This window comes from Mycteria americana, chromosome 1, assembly GCF_035582795.1.
Source record: "Mycteria americana isolate JAX WOST 10 ecotype Jacksonville Zoo and Gardens chromosome 1, USCA_MyAme_1.0, whole genome shotgun sequence".
NCBI lineage: Eukaryota > Metazoa > Chordata > Aves > Ciconiiformes > Ciconiidae > Mycteria > Mycteria americana.
Genome location: NC_134365.1, coordinates 87,264,178 through 87,285,151, shown reverse-complemented (window position 1 = coordinate 87,285,151; position 20,974 = coordinate 87,264,178). Strand labels below are relative to the sequence as shown.

The following is a 20,974-nucleotide window of genomic DNA, read 5'->3' as shown; positions in this document are numbered from 1 at the left end:
GTGGGTTAGCCCCAGTGGGGCTAAGGAGCAATCCAAAATTCAACAGGACCACATCACAGTCTCTCAGTGCCTGACAGCAGTTTGCTCTCTCTTCTCATGCACAATGGGGTGCTCTCTCCTCCTATAATACTTTTAACATTGCCTGTTACCAGCCTGGACGTTCTCATTGCTCAGATGTGTGCCCGATCGGTCTTCAAACCTCGCTGTTTTCTTGTACTCTCTGACTTCCTCTGGCAATCAGTCCTCGGGTCTGCTGATTCACTGTGTAAAAATGGTTCTTCTTTATCAGTTTTTAATTCAAAGCTTTCTGCTTTCATCATCTGTTTTCTTTTCTCCTGTGACAAAGGCTGGAAGAAGAGGGACTCCCAATCTATTGTCTCTTGGCTGGTCATTATTCTGCAGCCTTTTATCACATCCCGTTTTTCTTATTTCCCCATTCCCTCCTGACTCATTGCCCTTCAGGTACAAATCCCAGATGTTGGGGACTTTCTCCCTGACAGTTTGCTCAGGCCCATTTCTATACATGCTCAACTCTCCTCGGATCCTTTGTTCTGGAAGAGGAGGCAGCAGCCTGGTGGGGGAGCAGTGCTGGCTTACATGGAGGCACAGTGCCTTTCTCCGCATTACTTCCATCCTTCCCTTCATGGCTCCCAACGTCTTGTCTGCTCTTCTGACCGTCGTTCCCCACTGAACAGCACTGAGCTTGTACCGAGTTGTTCACTGTGTCCTCAGTGAAACTTCTGTCGTGATGCCCGGGGCTCTTGCCTGACCTGGTACAGTTACAGTAAGCCAAAGCCTAGAAGTATTTATGCAGTTTACATTTTCCCTCCAGCTACATGACTTTGGGAACAGTGATGGTAAATTTCATTTGCCTTCCTGTTGCTGATGAGCACAGCTTTCTTACGTGTCTCCAAAACTCTTGTCATTTTCTCATCTCCTCAGAAATTTAAATAGCTTCATATCATCTACATACTTGGCCTTCTTGCTGCTTACCCCTTTCAACATTAGTAACTCAGGTCTTAATTCAGATACTTTTGGGCCTTACTGCTGCCTCTGATGACAACTGGCAGTTTAATCCTCCTCCTTGCTTCCCACCCTGGTGCCAGTCTCAGGCGCACAGCAGAGCTGTCCCACTCACCCCTGTGCAGGGTCAAGCTTAGCACTGCAGCTCCAAGGGGGCAAGGAGAAGGTGCGAGCTGTTCAAAGATGCAAAATGCAAGCTGAGCACTGGATTATTTACTGTAACACAGGTACTCTTGCTTCATGACTCTTCACCAGGAACTGATGATACCTGGAACCAGTTTGACCAGTGGCATTCATGCAATTATGTATGGTTACACTGCAAAACCTGGGTATGCAGTAGCACCTCCACAATCATTATAATACCTGTAACCAGGTCCTGCAACTACTTTCCTTGTAATAGAGAGGACAATGTGGCTGAGGTACATAATCTGCGTAGGTTAGGGTGACACCATCTACAAAGACTACGAGGCCTCAGACATGGTTGTATATAAATACAAATTCCACCAGCTCTGGGGTGCTAAGAATGGTATCTGAAGCTTCACAGACGTTGCAATCTTGGTTTTGTGACCAGCAGAGCACTTCACGCAGATGAGCATTACTGACAAAATAAAGGCACCAACAAAAGTGACAAGCATGGCCGTTGAGCCGTTTGGTTTGACAGACCTCAAGGAAAAATGCTCAAAAGCCAGCTGCCATCAATGCAGAAATAACTGTCTATGGCGACAGGAAGCTTTACTTCCCAAATGCCGCAGGATAAAGAATGGATCAGTGCAACACTAGGAAGAAGGAAAATATTTCTGAACACTGCGGGAATCAAGATAGCACAAGGCACATCAGCTGAAGTGGAAGGACCAAGAGTCTGTACAATAAAGCAAACAAATCTGGAAACCTGTCCCAGGTGGAGTCAATAAGCAGGAGCAGCAAATAAAGCAAATGTCATATGAAGGAAAGAGACCTGATGCTTTTCCACAAGGATACAGCTACAGGTGCAAAAATCAGATAAATATTTTCAATGTACCAGAAGCAGAAAGCTTGAGAAAAACACAGGAAATCCAGTGGATTCCCTTTTGGCAGAGGGGAGCGGTAAAGGAAGGCAAAGAAAGTATATTTGTATTTGCATACAAATTCCTTTTCATTTGACTCCTCCGAAAGGAATGGGAAGAGGATCTTTAATCCCAAATTAATTTTTTTTTGTAAGAAAGACCAGCACTATCAGAAAAAAATCATTACTAGGTCCAGATATTCTGCATCCAAGACTTCTGAGGGATTTCAAGTGAGAGGCTAAATAAGTGCTAGCGAATAGTGTAATCTGACAAAGAAACAACTAGCAATAACACATCTATTGGGGTCTTGGTACATTCTGCACAGCCTTTTAAAAATCATAAAAAATTAGAACCAGATCTCAAGTGATCTAGGACACTAAGGCACACTGAGTTTTAGATCTGCTTGGCAAATTGGTGGGAACAATATCAGTACCAATTCTGCAAAAAAACCCTCATGCCTCACTACTCTGCTTGGATTTCTTCAACACTTTCATGTAGCACTGAATAAAACCAAAATATCTGGGATCATTCATTGTGCCTTCCAAAGGTTCCCTCAAACCAAGCTCCTTGCAGGAACACTGTTGTTGTAGGTACTGCATCTTGTGCCACCCACCGAGACCCAAGGCATCTTGGACAGTCGTTACATAGTTGTTGACTCTATCATGCTCAAGAGCTTCTTTTCCTAGGTTTCCATCTTGCCAGCCTGCCAGTTCGATGCAACTCACTCCTGCCCTCAAAAGCTGTCATGCAGTGTACCTCTGAAATGGCTGCCACTCCCACCTGAAGGGATGAGTTTCAGAGGGTCTTACAGTAAGAGGACATCGGACACTCTCTGCAGCTAGGAAAAATGGTAGTAGGGGATGCACAAGGGCAGCTTTTGGAAGGGCTTGTTATTTCTCATTAATATTGAGGTTTCTCATGTTCTTCTTCTTTTACAAACACTGGGTGTCTTCCTCTCTTGTCACCAGGTCGGCATTCCCCTTTTTTCATGGAAAACAACGCAGGTTTTTGGACCGAGAAGGAGGCACCAGCAGACTCCCTACCAAGCTTTGGGGGCTGGCAGGATCTCAGCCGGGACCCTCCAGTCAGGCACTCCCCAGCCCTTGGAAATCTCACGCCCGGGTGAGCGCAGGCACCCAGGGTCCCCCGAAAGGTCCCCCTGCCTGCCCCACCGCTCAGCCCCAGGCATCCCGCAGCCCCAGAGCCCCGGCTACCGGGTGACGGAGCCTTGTGCCTTCATCACCCGCGTCTCACCAACCGAGGGCTGTCCCGGGGGGAGCGGCAGCGCTGTGCGGGGTCAGCTGGGCGGCAGCCCGGGGGGAGGACGGCTGGGGCCGGCCCTTGCTCCTGGCTGGGAGCTGCTGCTGCGCCGCCTCCTCTCCCTCCCCAGCATAAGGCACCTCCTCGCCTTGGCCCGGGTTTGTGCCGCCATCTAGTGTCCATGCACGACGGGGATTTCCCGCCCACCCGCGCTTACGTTATCAGGTGCATCAATCATTTGTTCCTTTTGTGCTGTGAACACCCGTGACTCAGCTCTCCAGTGACCGCTTAATACGCCCAGGTCCTTCTCTCCCTTTGTTTTCAGCTAAGGAAGTTAAAACAAAACTTCTTATAATTACTACTCAGAAGCAAAACCTTATGGTGTGTGCTATTGAATTGCATCCCACTTCAATGCTCCGAGCCTCAAGCTGCTTCCAGTGCGATATTCCAGACCCTCCGTACTGATGAAACCCCTCCAGTTGTGCATCATAAAAAATATTGCTACCAGCTTCTCCCCCTTCCTTTTGCCAAGGTCATTAATAGTAAGATAGTAAGTAATATCCGTTCCATACAGGGCCTTAATAACTTCCCAGCCACCTCTCTCCTGCCTGTTGCATTTCTGACACATCTTTAACATCAGCTTGGTTTTGTTTAGGCTCACTTTAGCCCCTGTCACTTTTGGTGACACACTTTTACAGCTGGTGATTCTTGGACCATCCCTCTCTCTAGTGCCCCCGAGCAGTCCTTGACTTCCCAGGACATCTGGCTAGTCTTTCTCCATCAGACTTCACACTTCCTGTTCAAAATACAGGGGACCCCTTGCTCATGGAGAACATCTCTGGAGATTTCCTGATTTTCCACTCTGATCAGCAAACGAACCTTCATGATATCTGCTTAGAGAGTCCTCTCTTCCCAATTAAAGCTTCTGCAGAGAGACTCCAAGCGCCTGCAGAGAGGTATCTCCCCCCAGCACAACCTAGGAGCCTTCCTCCTTTCCAAGGTACATAGCTGTGCAGGGGCAAATCACCAGGCCTCCTCGCCAGATGGCTGGTTGTTTCTAGCTCTTCATGTCTAGTGTCAGCAATGCCCCTCAACAAGCTCAACAGGTGTCAGCTATTCTGTTGCAAAGAGAAAGCTCCTGGCATTTGAAGCTGCTGACATTCAGGTGCCTGAAGATATGGTTTTCATGCTGTGTTCAACACTTGTCCTTCCTTGTCTCCAATACCACTGAGCAATCACTAATTTTCCAATACATCTGTGTATCCTTTACCCATCAGAGTTCACAGGCACACTCCTAACCCTCACTGATGTGCAGGGAACTTGGTTTTAAGGAGACCATCTCTGGAGGTTTCTTGGCTTCCCACTAGAGTCAGTAAAAGATCCTTCTCAACATCTGATTTCTGAGAGCCTTTTCTCCCTTTTTCGCACTTCCTCAGGGAGACTTCATGTCCCTGCAGATTGTGACCTCCACCCAGCATAGCCTGGGAGCCTCCTTTCTCCACTGAGGTCTACAAGAATCTGTTACTCGCCAACACCAGTTTGCAAAAATATTGCTGGTGATAGGATTAGAGCAAAGAGAGACAGCGCAGGGTTGGTGGGGAGTGTCTCTGCAGGGGAGAAAACAGGCAAACATGACAGCCACAAACTTGGCTGGGGAGCAGTGTGTAGTGCTCAGGCTCTCCTTCTCACTCTGCCGCAGTGAGTCAGTGTGCGATGCTGGATAAGCCCCACTTTCCCCACAGGTGCAGCAACTGTCCCAGCGAGGTGCAAACCAGATTTGCATGGAATTTAAAAACCAGTTAAATATTTATGAGAAATATTACATTCAGAAGAGAGACTGGCTGGCTAATATTATTCATCCCTCCTGGATCCTGATGTATAATTAATGCTTGCAAAGTGCTTTGAGATGCTTGGATGAAAGTGATAAAAACACGTTACCACACGCTGTGACCCTTGGTCCCAGAGGTACCTGTTCACCAAATAGCTGTAGCAGCTCTGAGAGATGGGGCTCCCTCCTGAATCCCTCCCCTGGGGTGAGAATGGGTCCGAGTGGGGGCCAGACCTGCAGCTTTGTCACCTCAGACCCACAGCCCTGCTTCTCCTTGCAGCTCTGCAGCAAGTTCAAGTGCATTTTGGAAGCTTTACCCCTTCAGGGAATGCTGTTTCTGGTAGATATTTGCAGTGACATAAACCAACTGTTTAAAAACAAGCCAGTGTTTCTGCTCTACATCATGCTGGGGAGACAAAATGCAAGCCAGAATCCATGCGAACTGAAGCATCAGCTCAATGCCCCAGAGCCCCAGGCCCTGAGATGCTAGGGTCTTAACATCCCAACCTGACTTTTTTCAGCTCTGTTTTTCCCAGGAGAGCCCCTCTCTGGCAGCTAGGAACCAGAAGGGACATTTCTATTTGCAGGCATGTGAGAGCATTTTGAAGATACTGATGTGATCCAGCAGACTCTCACAGGAGACCCATGTCTCAGAACTGGGCTTTCACAGACTCTGGACACTGGCAATGTGGGCGCCCATCCCATCCTGTCCCGTCCTGTCCCGTAGCTGGTATCACACACTGGGAAGTTCCTGTCTCACACAGGTGGCTCTTTCCCTGTGATGGGATGGCTTCATCTTTTTCCAAAGACACAACCAATGGACCAGCTGTTGCTCTGGAGGCCTGATTAGTGCTGTTCCTTTCACACCTGGTGGCACATTATGGACCTTGGTGCTGTCCCTGCTCCTCCAAAGCCTGGTTGCATCTTGCACCCCCATCCTCCAGACAAAGAGGCAAGTCACTGCCAGGAGGAGAAGAGTGGGCAGCACAGAGATGAAATCTCAGCCATATCTGGGGCTCAGTGGGTTTCCGCCGCCTTGGCTGAGGCTGGGATTCAGAGACAGAGACACCAAATGTGGGTGGAAAACCACAAAAGCCCCCTCCTCCACCCTACAGAGAAGGGAAACAGCTGAGATTCAGTAGCGGTAGACGTTACCTAAGAGTAACCTTGTATTGGGTTTACATGGCAAGGTTTTGGTAGTGGAGGGACTGCATGGGTGGCTTCTGTGAGATGTGAGCAGGAGCTGGCCCCATGTCAGTCAGAGCCATGTCTAGTCAGCCCCAAAACAGACCCACTGCAGGCCAACGCTGAGCCAATCAGCATTGCTGGTGGTGCCTCTGTGATAACATATTTAAGAAAGGGTAAAAAACACTGCACAGCAGCTGTGAGAGAGAAGAGTGAGAAAATGTGAGAGGAACAGCCCTACAGACACCAAGATCATTGAAGAAGGAGGGGGAAGAGGTGCTCCATCCAGGCACCAGAGCAGATATTCCCCTGCAGCCCCTGGAGACCATGGTGATGCAAGTTGTCCCCCTGCAGCCCATGGAGGTCCACGTTGGAGCAGATATCCACACTGCAGCCCCTGGAGAGTCCACGCTGGAGCAGGCTCCTGGCAGGAGCTGTGGCTCATGGAGAGGAGCCCACGCTGGAGCAAGTTTTCTGGCAGGAGCTGTGGTCCATGGAGTACTCACGCTGGAGCAGTCCGTTCCTGAAGGACAGTAACCCGTGCAGAGGACCCACACTGGAGCTGTTAGAATCATCAAATCATAGAACAGCCCAGGTTGGACAGGACTTTGAAAGATCATCTGGTCCAGCCTTTCAGGGGAAAGGGGGCCTAGATGAGATTGTCTAGCACCCTGTCCAATCACATCTTGAAAGCCTCCAGCAATGGGAACTCTACCATGTCCCTGGGGAGGCTGTCCCCAGTGAATGATTGTTCTCTCTGTAAAAAATGTCTTTCTTATGTCAAGATGAACATGAAGAACTGCAGCCCATGGGAAGGACCTGCATTGGAGTACTTCATGAAGGACCCCATGGTGGAACAGGGGAACAGCATGAGCAGGAAGAAGCAGCAGAGACAAAGTGCTATGAACTGACCACAACCTCCACTACCCATCCCCCTGTGACACTCAGTGGGAGGAAGGAGGAGTAGAAGAGTCAGGTGTGAAGTTGAGCCTGGGAAGAAAAGGGGGATGGGGGAAGGTGTTTTTAGTTTTGTTTTTATTTCTCACTATCCTACTCTGTTTTCAATTGGCTATAAATTAATCTTTCCCCAAGTCGAGTCTGTTTTGCCCATGATGGTGACTGGTGAGTGATCCCCCTGTCCTTATCTTGGCCCATGAGGTTTTTTTCATCTTATCTTCTCCCCCTGCCTTGCTGAGGAGGGGGACTAAGAGAGCGTCTGGGTGGGCGGCCAGCCAAGGTCAACCCACCACTGCTATAAAGAAAATATTCTCTCATCTCACCCCAAATCTCAGCCATACTCCACAGACAGGTGCCCCTAACATTTCATCAAGGGGGCCCTCTTCCTCTCTTATTATCCCTGTGCAACCCCTGGGGTCACATCCATGTCCCACTCCTCAGAGGTGCCTCCTCTTAGTGGTGAAGCAGGAGACAGCCTGGGAAATGGAGGTTGGCTTGCTCTTACAGCGTATCAGAGGCACAGGCTGGGTCCAGATCTGCTCAGCTAACACGTTACTTTGAGAGCTTTCTTTGTCGGTAGAGCAGAACTGGTTTCCAACCGTTCACTTTTAAGTTTCAGACCCGTCACAGCCTCCCATTAGCTGCCATATGGCCAATAGGCTCTCTCTGTTTTACACACTCATTCTCCCCAGGCACTGCGATACATCACCTTCCATTATGGTCTCCATGTCTGTTCACACCCAGAGTCGAAATCACATGCATTTGGAAAATCACCATCTACCCAGAGAAGTTGGCGGATGTCAGCAGAACCTGGACTGGCAGCAAGACCTTGCTGACGCTCCGGCTGGAGAGGAGGAGACATCAAGGCCAACGTCTGTTGAGCTGCTTTCTCAACATCACCTTCGTTCTTTTGTTTCAGCTGCAGCTGGGTGAGATCAATTACGGCAGGTGACAAACACAAGGAGACAGAAACACAGAGACAGAAGGGAAGGAAAGGAGGTAAGGAAACTTTCTTTCTTTCTTTCTCTGAGAAAAGAGGCCAATCTATTTTCGTTTTTTTTAATGTTACGAACGTTACTATTCCACACAAGTTGCTGTTTCGGGATGGATGGATTGGTTCTGCCCCACTTAAAGGTCTGATGTAAAACCATCTTGAACCTTTGACTTGATAATACTTCTGGCTGTGCAATTCTCCGAGGCCTTTTAGTTTTAACTAACAAGGGTTTGTCTCCCTGGATTTTTCCCTGAAAGGGGCAAAAAAAAGGAGCTAAGAAAAGCTCAACCTGCCTCAGAGCCTGGGGATCTCACAGATATTTTAAACCCACGTATAGGGAAAATGTCCAATATGAGGGCCTGTCACTGGTGACCATATATCCCCAAGGGCTGGAAATGCACTGAGGAGCAGCCCTCCACCAGCTGCCATTTGCTATCACCTTCTCCACGTGCCCACCAGGAAGGGGAACTTTATTCTTAAAAAAGCCTGAAAAATAGGAAGATGCCGGTCTCTAGCTACTAGGGACATCTGCTTACATCTGTACATGCTGAGACCGGAGGGGTCTGTTACGCTAATCCAGGCTGACTGGCTCACTGCCTGACACCGGCTGCCTATGCAGCCTGATCCACTAGCTCAGGGCTGAGCAAGCAGGATTTCTTGGAGAAAGAGGGATCTTTTCTATTTAAGGACACCAGAAAAGAGACTTGCCTTCCCCTTCCATGCGCTGCTGCACTGTTGAAAACGGGAGTTTCATTTCTGGTTGAATTTTTCAACTTTCAGGTGGTGTATCCTACTCAACCTTCATCAGCCACCTCTACATGGTGCATTAAGGTTGAGCTCAGGTTACTACTTAATGTTCTCCACTATAAACTGAACAGTCCTCTTGAGTCCCTGGTGCATATTAGCCTCAAATCAATTTGCAGACTTTTCCTTTATCCTCCCAAGTGTTTCACAAACATGGCTGCCAAAGCTGCCTGCAAGTACGGCAGGGCTTGCCTCATCTAAATTGAGCATCCGTCCCGTTCCCGCTTGAGGTTCTCGGGCACCCAGGGATGGTGTCCACCCGATCTGCCGCAGCCTTGTGCAGGGACCCTGTATTCACCAGGTAAAAATTAAGGAGGGATGCATTTTTGCTCTGAATGGGCAGATATACTCCATTTTGCTGTGCTGACCTTATCAATATGTATATAGACCCTTTTCCCATCTGGGCTGCACATCAAGTAAACTGCATGGTAAGCTCTCACTGTTCCTACTTTGGCAGCTGCATTAATGATACCCGAATGTCATCCCAAACATGCACATGGCTTGGGAGGGTGATGGAGAGCCTGCCTTCAGAGGGCATCTCAGCACCTTTGCTAGTCACAGCCTCCAGTGGTTTTAGAAAGTCACCCCTGCGCTGCAGTTGCAAACTGCAGGATGAAAGATGGTTTGCGGAGCCAAAAATAGGAGGGTTAGGAGGAAAGAAGAGGGGCTAGGTGGAGGGGGAAAAGCTCAGAAAGCAAGTGCTGAAATGCCTGTGAGGTAAAGGCAGGTCTTGGCTTCCCCTTCGGCTGCCGGAGGGATTAGGGGCCATAGGGAGCAGCTTGGGCTGCAGAGGTGGAGCTGCTTCTCTGGCCTCCACATAGGTCCAGGCACACGGGGGGACTTTATGGCTGAAGAGAGTTTGGCTGGTGCTGACATGATGGCCTTGCCGCCCTGCCTCGTCCTGATGGTGGGACCTCTCTCTGGGCAGATCAGCAGCTTTCACCTGCCTGGCCCCTCAGACCCTGCTCCAGCACCTCCCTCTCGCAGCAGCTCCAAAGGGTGGCAGCTGCTCTCAGATGAATGGCCAGAGGCACTCAAGGGGAAATCGAGGTAGGGACGGCCAGTCTGGGGGGGACAGTGGGGCCCGTGAAATGACCTTCACTGCTATCATCTCTTTGCTTTCTGCTGGCTATTTTTGTTGCATTTGGTCTCTTACCCTGCCTGCTGCTCACATACATTTGCTTTAATGTTAATAAGTAATTTCAAAGAAATTGCTACTCAGTAAAAGACCCAGATCACCTTTGCTTTAGTCGTTTAAACTGAGAAAAAGAGAGGTGGTCCTCTGTAACCCAGAGCCCCAAAGCCAAGCCCAACTGATGTGCAGGGACAGGAGGCAGCTGCATCCCTCAGCTCTCGCCTGGCAGCCATCGCAAGGGGAAATGCAGTGCAGCAGCAGAGGCTGAGGTGTGGAACCCTTGTGCAGATGGATGGCTGGGAGGCCCCCCCGCCCCGGCAGAGCGAGCTGCTGCCAGATCAAAAGCACAGCCACAAGCAAGAGCGAGAGAAGAAAACAAGAAAACCACACTGCATGAAAGAGGCACAGGAACACACCGAGAGAGGGAGATGGCCTACTCTGCATCAGGAGTGGTTTCTGAATTTTTTGGTTTGTTGTTTTTTTTTTTTAATTTCAGTTTCCTCCTGTGTCATGCCAGTTCGAGCCTGGGGGAGAGCTCTCTGCAGCCATTGCCCACTGGGGCTCAGTGCTGGAGGGAACGAGGGGCTGCTAGCCCCTCTCCCAGGCAGATGTTCTCCAGGCCAGACTTGGTCCTGCAGGAATCATTCCCCAGAGCAAGACCACTCACTACCTCAGCTCTCCTTTTCCTATCCCTCAGAGAGGCAGGGATTATTAAAATAAGTCAAGAAGGAAATTAAACCAGTTTAATAAGAGGGGGAAGTTAAAATGAAACGGAAATTCATGCTCACTTGGGAGGGAGCCCTGCTCCTCCATCACTAGATGTGCTAATAAATCAAGTATGCCTGGACTGTTTCTGACACAGAGGCCAACTGGCATGAGATGGTTCAGGCTATTAAATTCACTTAACCTCCAAAACGAACTGGCTACATGGCAGCCACCTAATGGGAGTGGTCCCTGGCCCATGCTAACCCCTAAATGTATCCCACAAGTTGCTCGGGAGACCTAGAGTTGTCCTGGGCCAAAAATGTGTCAGGAAATGTTATAGCAATTTAACAGGACTGATGAGTGCGTTCCAGTGCCTGGGGACATTCCCTGACACCACTTAATTTATGAGTACCACCGTAAGATACAGCTGGGCTGCCTGTAAGGAGGCTGCAGGTCTGCTACAGGCATCCACTAATGAGACCAGCTTGCTCAATTAACATAGTAGAGCCTTGCTCACCGAGATCTGTAAACTCCAGAGTAGCATTGCCTGTGCTTTGGCCTGGAGGGATAAAGGAGATAGAAAGACAGGGGAAAAATAGGAAGTGGCATGCATGAGAACTAGAGACAAACAGGGAGAGAGAGGAAGTTTATGAAAGACATGCTAGTTGAAGGCATCCCATTTTCCCCACTGACTTGTAACATGTAGGTGGTACACATCATATTGTAGAGATCTGCCACAGAAATACAAAGATTAGTGTGAATGAAGTAGGAATGCAGAACATGTGAAACCATGAGATGAAACAGAACAACAAAGGTGCAAAGGTGCATCAATCTGCATCTACCAAGCTGTACAAGGTCAGCAGTTCACTGGTCCCACAGTGCTCCAGTTGTGTGGTTTTGCTCAATAACCAGGTAGCAAGAAGGCAAAGAACAAACTGAAGCCATAAGATGAGAGGAAAACAGAGAATCCCAGCCAAAACAAAATGTTGGGCTGTGACTCAGCGATTTCATTAATTTTTACCTGTTCCATGATCTTCAGGTTTTATATGAAGCTTAATGACTTAAAATATTTGAAACCCAGCACTGACCCTGCTAATTTGTAGGTATCACTTTACAGTGGCGGATGACTTTTCCTGCTGATCCCACTGGGACAGGTGACACAAGTGTTCACAGCAGGGATGAGGTTTCTTCTGTCATCTCAGGAATGGATCTTACTCAGGGCCCTATGCCAGTTCTTGGTTATAAATGTTTCTTCAGCGTGAGATGCATACAGATGCCTTGTTGTTGCCCCTTTATTCTGTAGCATAGGCCAGCAAACTGCTTCATCACTGCTGCTGCATCTTGTTAGAAGCGATCTCCAACCACATGCACTGGCTCCTTTGTTTTACTGTTTTCACACAAACATCCCATTCCCTGGGGCTGGGATGGGTTTTTTGCTTTGCACGAGGCAAGGCACAAATCTTCTCTGACTGTGCCTTTGCCATCTATTTCTCTTCTGATGGTGCACATGGCTACTGCCTTGCTCTTGCACCTGTATTTTTCATATGTGCATGTGTGTACATCTGCCTAGCTGTCAGATTGTCGGTCATGCTAACCTGATCTCCATGTAAATGTAGTGCTGATGTTTTCATCTACTCTTTGATAGTTTCACGTGCTCTCATAATTTAAATTATTTTCAATATTAAGTTATCCTCTAAGAGAATATATTATACTTAATATTGCACATAATACATATAAATATTGTATAAAATTATTCTTGCATTTCTTTCGAGTTCAATCCCATTACGACTCCAGCCTTCAGTCTATCACGCTCTTGGCATGGGGAGTGCCTGCTTTAGAAGAAATGAGGTCGCCTCACTGTTTTTGCTCGCTCCCCAGACCAGTTAACCTGCTTGGCTTCCTTTTTGTGACATATGCCTTGGTTTAGGGATGGAGAGCTTGGTAGTCTCCTCGCACCAGCAGCCATGGCCCTCTTCACCTTGTCAGCCCACCCAGCTGCAGCTGATACCAGCACTTCATCTCTGCTACAGTCAGATACTTCATCTAATTCGATAACTCACCTTAACATGATAGTTAGATCCCAGTTCCCACTTAAGGTTTTGTTACCATCAATGCAAATTCTTCTTTCAGACCTCATTCCACCCTTCTCCCCAGAGTTTTTGTTGAATAGCCCTAAGAATTCAAGCAAGTCTTTCCAACATCAGACTTGGTGGTTATTGAGATTTTTAAGGTAATAAATAAGTAGCAAAAAACAAACTAAAGAAAAATATTAATAACAGCCTAAAGATGGCTTTAATCATAGAATCACAAAATGACATAGAAATATTTAGATGGCAAGGGACCTCTGGAGGTCTCCAGTCCAACCTCCTGCCCACACCTGGGTTGACCCTAAAACTACAACACATTGCTCAGGGCCTTGTCCAGGGAACTTCTGAACATCTCCAAGGTGGAGACTGCTTGGCATCTCTTGGCATCCATTCCAATGCTGAACCACCTTCAGTGGGAAGAAATTTTTCCTTATATCTAGTCAACAGTTCCTTGCTGCAACCTATGGCTGCTGCTTCCTGTTCCTCTCCTGTGCACATCCGAGAAGAATGGGGCTCCTTCTTCTAGGTAATATCCCTTAGATAATGGAGACTAAAATTAGATCCCACATTGGTTCTCTTCTCCCTGCCAAACCCAGCTTTCTGTCTCTCCCTGTATATCATGTGTTCCAACCTCCTCACCATCCCGGTTAGCCCTCCATTGGACTCTGTCCAGTTTGTTGGCATCTGTCTTGTACTGGGGGCCCAAAACTGGATCCTGTATCCTAGATGAGACCTCAGGTGTGCCAAATAGAGGGAAATAATTACTTCCCTCAGCCTGCTAGCTGTGCTTTTGCTAATACAGCCCTGTATGTGTTTAGCCTTAATCACTGCAAGAGCAATGATAACCCACCATAGAGAAGTAAAAAAGCACAGAACTCTTGGCAATATAAACAACTGCAGTCCAATGAATGCCAGAAACCTAGGGATGAGTAAAATGAAATGTTTCATACCAAACTCTAGGGGGAACACTGCAGCTGAACTCTTTGCTGAAACACAGACCTCTGGTGACTTTACCAATGAGATTCTACTGAAGGATGGTGGGTGCTGACTGGGAATATGGGCCTGTCCTGGTTTCAGCTGGGATAGAGTTAATTTTCTTCCTAGTAGCTGGTATAGTGCTGTGTTTTGGGTTTAGTATGAGAATAATGTTGATAACACACTGACGTTGTAGTTGTTGTTAAGCAGTGCTTATACTAACCAAGGACTTTTCAGCTTCCCATGCTCTGCCAGGCACACAAGAAGCTGGGAGGGGACACAGCCAGGAGAGCTGACCCAAACTGGCCAAAGGGATATTCCATACCATATGATGTCATGCTCAGTATATAAACTGGGGGGAGCTGGCCAGGAAGCAGCAATCGCTGCTCGGGGATGGGCTGGGTGTCGGTCAGCGGGTGGTGAGCAACTGCATTGTGCATCACTTGTTCTGTACACTCTTTCATCATTTTTATTATTATTATTTTCTCTTCCTCTGCTGTCCTATTAAACTGTCTTTATCTCAACCCACAGGTTTTACTTTTTTTTTCCTGACTCTCTCCCCAGTCCCATAGTGGGGGGAGGGTGAGTGAGCAGCTGTGTGGTGCTTAGTTGCTGACTGGGTTTAAACCACAACAGGGTCCCATTCACCGAGGTCTGAAAATCAACCATTATTAACAGAGCATTTGGGTCTTCCAGGATAGCATCCCTTGGCAGCAACAGCATTTCCAGCCCTGCAGTCCGCAGCAGGGAAGAGCGTTCCCACAGCGATGGAGTCATGCGGCACGGTGGTGAGCAGCATGCTTGCTGTCTTCTTGGTTCTGCATCTGGGTGAGTCCTCAGCTCAGTGAACCCTCTCGGTTCTTACAGCCTTTCAACAAGCATCACAACATTTGGGGTGTTTTTAGGCTCCTCCCGATTTGCCATATAACGTACCTTACACAGTTTAGAGCGGGCTCATTCCAGCCATGAAGCTGTGACAGCTGCATTCTTACCTTGTCTGGCCCACCCCTGCACTGCCCAACAGCTCTCTGCGGGGCCATGCAGTGGAGATTAGGACAGAGGGGCTAGAAGCGGAGAGGGTCCCTACATCCATGTCCTGTTATTTCAGAGGCAGCATGAAGCTCAAGCTTTAGGAGTCAGATTGTTCCCAGCCTGCCTACTGAGCCTGCCAGCCAAAACCAGGGTGTCTGGAGCATCACCAGGTTTGGGGAGCTGCCCTGTGGAGATGCAGGAGTGGGGTTCCTGTGAGAGCCAGGGTGCACACTAAGCACACAATGGAAAATACCGCCCTCCACGCAGCCTCCAGCTGCCTGGGCAAAAACGTGTGTTTCTCATCACAGATTCACCCTTACAAATGTGATGCTACCAGCTTGCTTAGTTTGACTGCTAATGTTATAAGGTTTGGTGGACTTTTTAGTGCTTATTTACCAAGAAAGGAAAGCGACTGAATAAGGCCAAGCTGCCATTTCTCAGATACTCAGCTTTGATTCCTCTGGTTGCAGAGGAAAGACTGGAAATCTTTTATGCACCCTAGGACCAAAAGCAAAGCAAAAGATACCAGCTCTTATTAATAACATCTATAATTTTACAGTTTAAGGCAAAATCATCATTTTCTGTGGTCCAATGTGCGATTATTGAAGATCTGTATTGGCAATGTTGCAGATTACCTATGCTCTTGGAGAAATATGTAACTTGTGGAAAACCCTCCATTAAACTCATGTAAACTTTTTATTTTGCACTTCTGTGTACTCTAGTTGTAGTACTAGTTCTCTAGTACTAGGGTCACCTGGGGGATCTGCAGGTTAGGTAGCTCTGAGTGCTTACCAGCAGCGAGGTAGGAGATCACAACTCCCTTATTCCCAATCATACCTCTGGCAACTCCATCTCCCTTCTTATGGTCTCCTGCAGAAATCCTCTTTACAGTGAAGGAAAGGAAGTGGTTCTTCCAAGAAAGCACTCCTAATGTTTCTTCAATGTTATACATCCTACTTCTTTTACTGTCACGTAGCCCTCATCCCAAGAATAGGAACCTGATGTTAGGCCAGCCTTCTTTCTTTCTTTCTTTCCTTTTTACTTTATCCTTTCATTTTCCTGGGCTTTCAGTCTTGCTCCATGCAAAAATTGGAAGAAGGGGTGAGCAAATTTGCCAGTGCTGCCTCAAGTCTTGACTGGGGAGTGAAGGAGGACTGGCATATGCTGTTCTGCCTTTGCTACCAGTAAGACAACTAAATCTTGTCCAGTGGAAAAAGGTTGTTTCAGTAAAACTGTTGACATCTCAAAATTGTGAGTGATGGTGAATCCACCACAATCACTGGTGCTTTCCCTATTTCTGAATGTATGTGAAACAGAATAGCCATTAGCCAGGTCAAGAGCCCAAAGTGGAGGTGAGGGAAGCTATGGAGCTGAAAAGGGGTTGATTGATTGATGAGACAAAGGATTGAAAAATTCAGAAATCGAGGATAATCTTCCTAGTGTCTGGGAAAGGGAGGAGAAATATCTGTGTCTTTCTGGAGGGATGGGAAGTATTCACTGAGCCACCCTTCAGAAAGTGACTGTATGCCTTTTTTGGTGGGTATTGACTTTCAGGTCTGATCCCCATTATGGCTCAGCAAAACGAACTACAGATTGGAGTCACAGGACAGGCGGTGATCCTGAACTGCACAGGCATACCTCATGACAAGCAGGTGACCTGGAAGTATGATAAGGTTCTTATAAGGTCATTTACAACTATGCATTTGAAAGGTAAGGCTTACAATTCATCACCCCTTCTCTCCAGTATATGGCTGAGAAACCTCTTCCCTCCTAACCAAGCTTATTTTTTCAAAAGGCAAAGCTACCATGACAGATCGATCTGAAATCAGCCCCAACAGTAAACACCTGAAGGTGTTGGACTTAAGGCTCTCCGATGCTGGCATCTACACCTGCGAATATGACTCTCACACAGTCAGTATCTCACTGCATGTGTTTAAATGTAAGTGATTAGAGGGCTTTTATCCATGAGGAGGTGAGGGGGGAGGAGACTGTAGGGCTCAGAGAGACATCTCTGCTGGGATTCTTTATCCAGCTGCCATTTCTTCTGGCCTGGGCTATCATAGTTCATTTCTCCTCCATCTCCAGGGCACGAAGTCTCTGTATTCTCTTTGCAGTGACACTTGTCCCTCTCTCACAGGAAGAGGAGTTGACTTACTGGCTGCGCTTTTTCTTTTTACAGTGACAATCTCTTTAAGTGGGCACTTCCTGCCAAATGAAGTCCCTGAGCTGACTTTAACGCAAAATTCATCCCATCCTCTACGCGATCTCAACATCACATTGTTTAACAGTAACAATAACATAGTAAGACCAAAGCACTTAGAAAACAAGACCCGTCAAAAATACATACTGAAGTTAAAGCAACTGGAGGCTACGGACAGCGGGACCTGGACGTGTCATGTCCATTCAGACTCTCCATTGATTAATCACAACATCTCTTTTGATGTGAAGGTATTAGGTATGCGACAACAAAAATGCAACTCACACACAGGCTCGGGAACCAGTGGTCCCTCCAGCTCATGAGCTGAGCTTTTACTTTCTAGCACCCCAAGTGATAGTGCTCCAGGGTCGATTTCCCAGGGCTTCCAACACTGCAGCTTGGGGATTGCTCTGCTGTGTGAGCTCTGTTCCACATTTGTTCCCATTTTCCTCTCCAGGCTTAGTGAGGAGAGGATCCTCCTCTCCTTAGAGTCTGTTCTCAGCTCTGATGAGCTTGGGAGCTTTGGCTCTTTAAACCTATTCTCAGACACTAACTGTTTATCCTTCCTGGGGTATCTCGTGGCTTTTCTCCAAGTCCTCTTTCAACTGAGCACAGTGTACATCCCTCCAGATCAAGGGTGGACATGGGGAAGTGTAGCCATGGCTTTCCCTGCCTCTGTATTCCTTGTCTCTTCTGAATTCAGGTTTTCGGAATCCAGATTTGGAAAGAAGGTATGCAACTGTTGATAGTACTGTCATCTTGTCATGGTGCCTGAACTTCCAGAATATAAACTGGAAAGAAGGTTTCACCGGACAACTGAATTGGAAACAACAGGAAAGTGCAACCGCTCATGAGCTACTTGATTTCAACATCACAGCACGAGGAGAGAAGCATGAGACCAAAAAAAGCAGCCGCTTTCGGTTTGAGATACCTGAAAGCAAACCTGAAAGTACCATAGAAGTGAAGCTCCCCAAAGTCCATTTCAACCACTCTGGGCAGTACCAGTGCCAGCTGGCATACAACAAAAGATATGCGCACAGCACGATAGAGTTGGTGGTGATGAAAGGTAAGAGAAAGAGAAGTGAGTCAAGAGATGAGGAGGTGCAGAAACCTGGAAGCCACAAGAGTATGGGTGGACCCATCTTCCCATCCTCTCACTCACATGTCCTTTCCTTACCTTTACAGTCTCAGCTAACCCTGTTGGGCCACTCCCCAGAGGGGCCAAGATGACCCTGATCTGCCAGGTCTCTAGTCCACTCCCATCCAATGCCCACTTGCTCTGGGAACGTGTGAATGGGACTCACATGGACATCAAAAAGTCAAAGCAGCATGAAGTAAAGGTGGAGGTGAACATCAGTGCTGCAGGGCTGTGGAACTGTCACCTCATAGAAGACAACGACAGGAAGATCAGCCTTAGTTACCCCGTGGGTATGGAAATTAGCATCACATCCCTGCCTCCACCCAAAAGCCTTAAAATTCTCTTTGTTTCTGTGTCTGAATACTTTTCTCCTTCCACAGAGGAAGCTCCTGTTTGGATTAGCTATGTGGTAACTGGAGCAAGTATTGGAGGCAGCGTATTGGTGTTTGGCCTTGCGTGCCTGTGCATCATCAGTGGTATAAGCTGGCAGCGGAGAAGGGTGAGTGCCCTGGTCCCTGTGAAAAGTGAAGAGATGACAGTGTCCCCAAACCATAAGAGTCTGATTTTCTGTCTGTGTGCGGGGCAGAACAGATAAAGGGTCAATCATTAGACTAAAAGCAAATGGTTAGAGATGGACAGTCTGCAGATGTCAGACGGTACTTCACTACCACTTCAGAGGAAAGCATTTGAAGCATAAAAATATCCAATCATTATTTATCCCTTCTCTCCTGGCAGCAACGGGCTAAAAGGATGGCACGAGCAAGACAACACTTGCTGGAAAACAAGACATGTCAGTGTCAACAGTAAGTGGCAATGAGGGCACCCAGCATGGGCAAAGACTTTGGTGTCAAGACAGGAGAGCTGGATGGTTGAGCAGGGAGAAATGGAGCTTGAGCCTGCTTGGTGCTACAGTACAGCTGCATTTCAGCATTTTCAGCTCTTACTCATGTTAAGTCATGCTTAAGAGTTATGAGCTATGTTTAATTAATTTCCTGTTATGCCCCAAACCCATGGTAGCACTGTGCTGGGAAACTTTTGAGCAGAGAGGTTTCACTTGAATTACCTTTATATTGAGAGATGTTAGCCAAACCCAAGAAGGAGCTCCAGAGTCTTTTGATAGGTTCCACTGTGGATCTGGGACCTGGATATTGAGGTTGTGGAGGTGGAAGGCACACAACCAAGTTCAAGGATCAAAGCCAAATTTTAAAAATCCATGATGTCCATAATGTAATTCCAGCTCTGCTAGCACAGTACGGGACTGCAATCTGTGAATATTGCCAATAACCGCCTGGGAGCAAGGAAAGAGAAGAGAAAATCACAGAACACTGTGAACGATGCCCTCTCCCAAAGGCCTTGAGTGGTATGAAATGCACCATCATGTATGTCCTGGCCCTTTTCATGGGCAAGGATTTCTCAGCAGAGAAGCTGGCCTTTTCCAGGTCTTTAAGCTTATATGGTATCAGGCATCAGGAGCAGCTGTGGAGAAACACTGACAGCTATTCTGTCACTGGAAGTGGAGAGCTAAGGACAGTATAAATGATTGCATGAACAAGTTCAATGAATGTATAGGTACAGAACTGGACTTCTGCTTAATTTTCACTGGTGACAGTGGCAAACTGTGATAGTTTCACCTATTTTTTTTCACTGTCACTGAGAATTCAGTAAGAATGTTTACTTGCAAATACTACTTCATGGCTGGGATGTATATGTGGTGAAGAGTTGGTTAGCATAACATGTCAAAGAAATTCACCTCGTTTTCACCTACTTTTTATCAAGGTTAAAAAATAATCTCTATAAGGAGAGGACAAATCCCATACAACTACATCAAAAACTAGACAAATCTGTGCAATACAAGTGCTGATACAGTTGTTCTTTAACTCTCTTTGCCAAGTAAGCAGCTCAGTGTAACTGAAACCTAAACCGCAGCCATGTGGATGCACAAGTAACTGCATCCTCAGCTACAGAGGCGGGCAGTCTTTCTCTAGACTACGCAAAAAAAGTGGGGGCTTGGCTGCTTCGAGGTATCCAAGTGAAGCCTTTCACCTCTACAATACTGGTACTCACATAATACTTTTCTCTTGCAGCCGGCTGAATAAGTAGTATTGCAGCACTGGACTCAGAAGGACTGATGAAGTCTCTGCCTGTACCTAAACACCTGCCAGCCCATAGTGCTCTGTGAATCCATCTCTCTTTCTCCCGTTTTGATGTAATTCTTTATTCCCTCATCATTCCCTCAGTCTAATGCCATGAAGGGATGTTGTCTGGCTAGGAGCTGATGGACAAGACAAGAAACCCTTAAGGGTTATGATTAATCCCCAGTTCTATAATGAGAGACACTGAACAGAAGATATATATATATACCCATATATATATATGCTTGTATTTTGCTCATGCACTTCATTTGACCTTCTTGTGGAACCAATTTTATGTGCTTCTTTTATCTACCTGAGCTACAATAAATTACTTTGGGGTTGGGGTTTTTTTTTTTGCAAGATGGGTTAAATTTTTTCTGAGGCACTCTTGTCTGGTTCAAATTCACATTTCTCCCTTTCCTGCTAGGATGTGGAATCCTGCTTCTCACTATCTCCCACCTCCCTGGCTGCCCTGAGCC

The 20,974-nt window shown here is 47.3% G+C and overlaps 1 protein-coding gene across 1 annotated transcript; it reads left to right on the top strand.

Annotated features, from left to right (window-relative positions):
* The first annotated feature begins 14,712 nt into the window (after positions 1–14,712).
* Positions 14,713–20,698, top strand: CD4 (CD4 molecule). The gene is made up of 9 exons (XM_075491779.1): positions 14,713–14,824; positions 16,583–16,738; positions 16,824–16,967; positions 17,208–17,483; positions 17,929–18,291; positions 18,411–18,653; positions 18,744–18,862; positions 19,099–19,166; positions 20,448–20,698. The coding sequence occupies exons 1-9, from the start codon at positions 14,764–14,766 to the stop codon at positions 20,461–20,463; spliced, it is 1,446 nt and encodes a 481-aa protein (XP_075347894.1). The 5' UTR covers positions 14,713–14,763; the 3' UTR covers positions 20,464–20,698.
* Positions 20,699–20,974: the final 276 nt, after the last annotated feature.

Bases quoted from the DNA above. Each gene is read 5' to 3' on its own strand.
- CD4 (XM_075491779.1), top strand. From the start codon at position 14,764: ATGGAGTCATGCGGCACGGTGGTGAGCAGCATGCTTGCTGTCTTCTTG. The intron at 16,968-17,207 runs GTAAGTGATTAG...TTCTTTTTACAG, and splicing joins CTCACTGCATGTGTTTAAAT to TGACAATCTCTTTAAGTGGG. The intron at 18,863-19,098 runs GTGAGTGCCCTG...CTCTCCTGGCAG, and splicing joins TAAGCTGGCAGCGGAGAAGG to CAACGGGCTAAAAGGATGGC.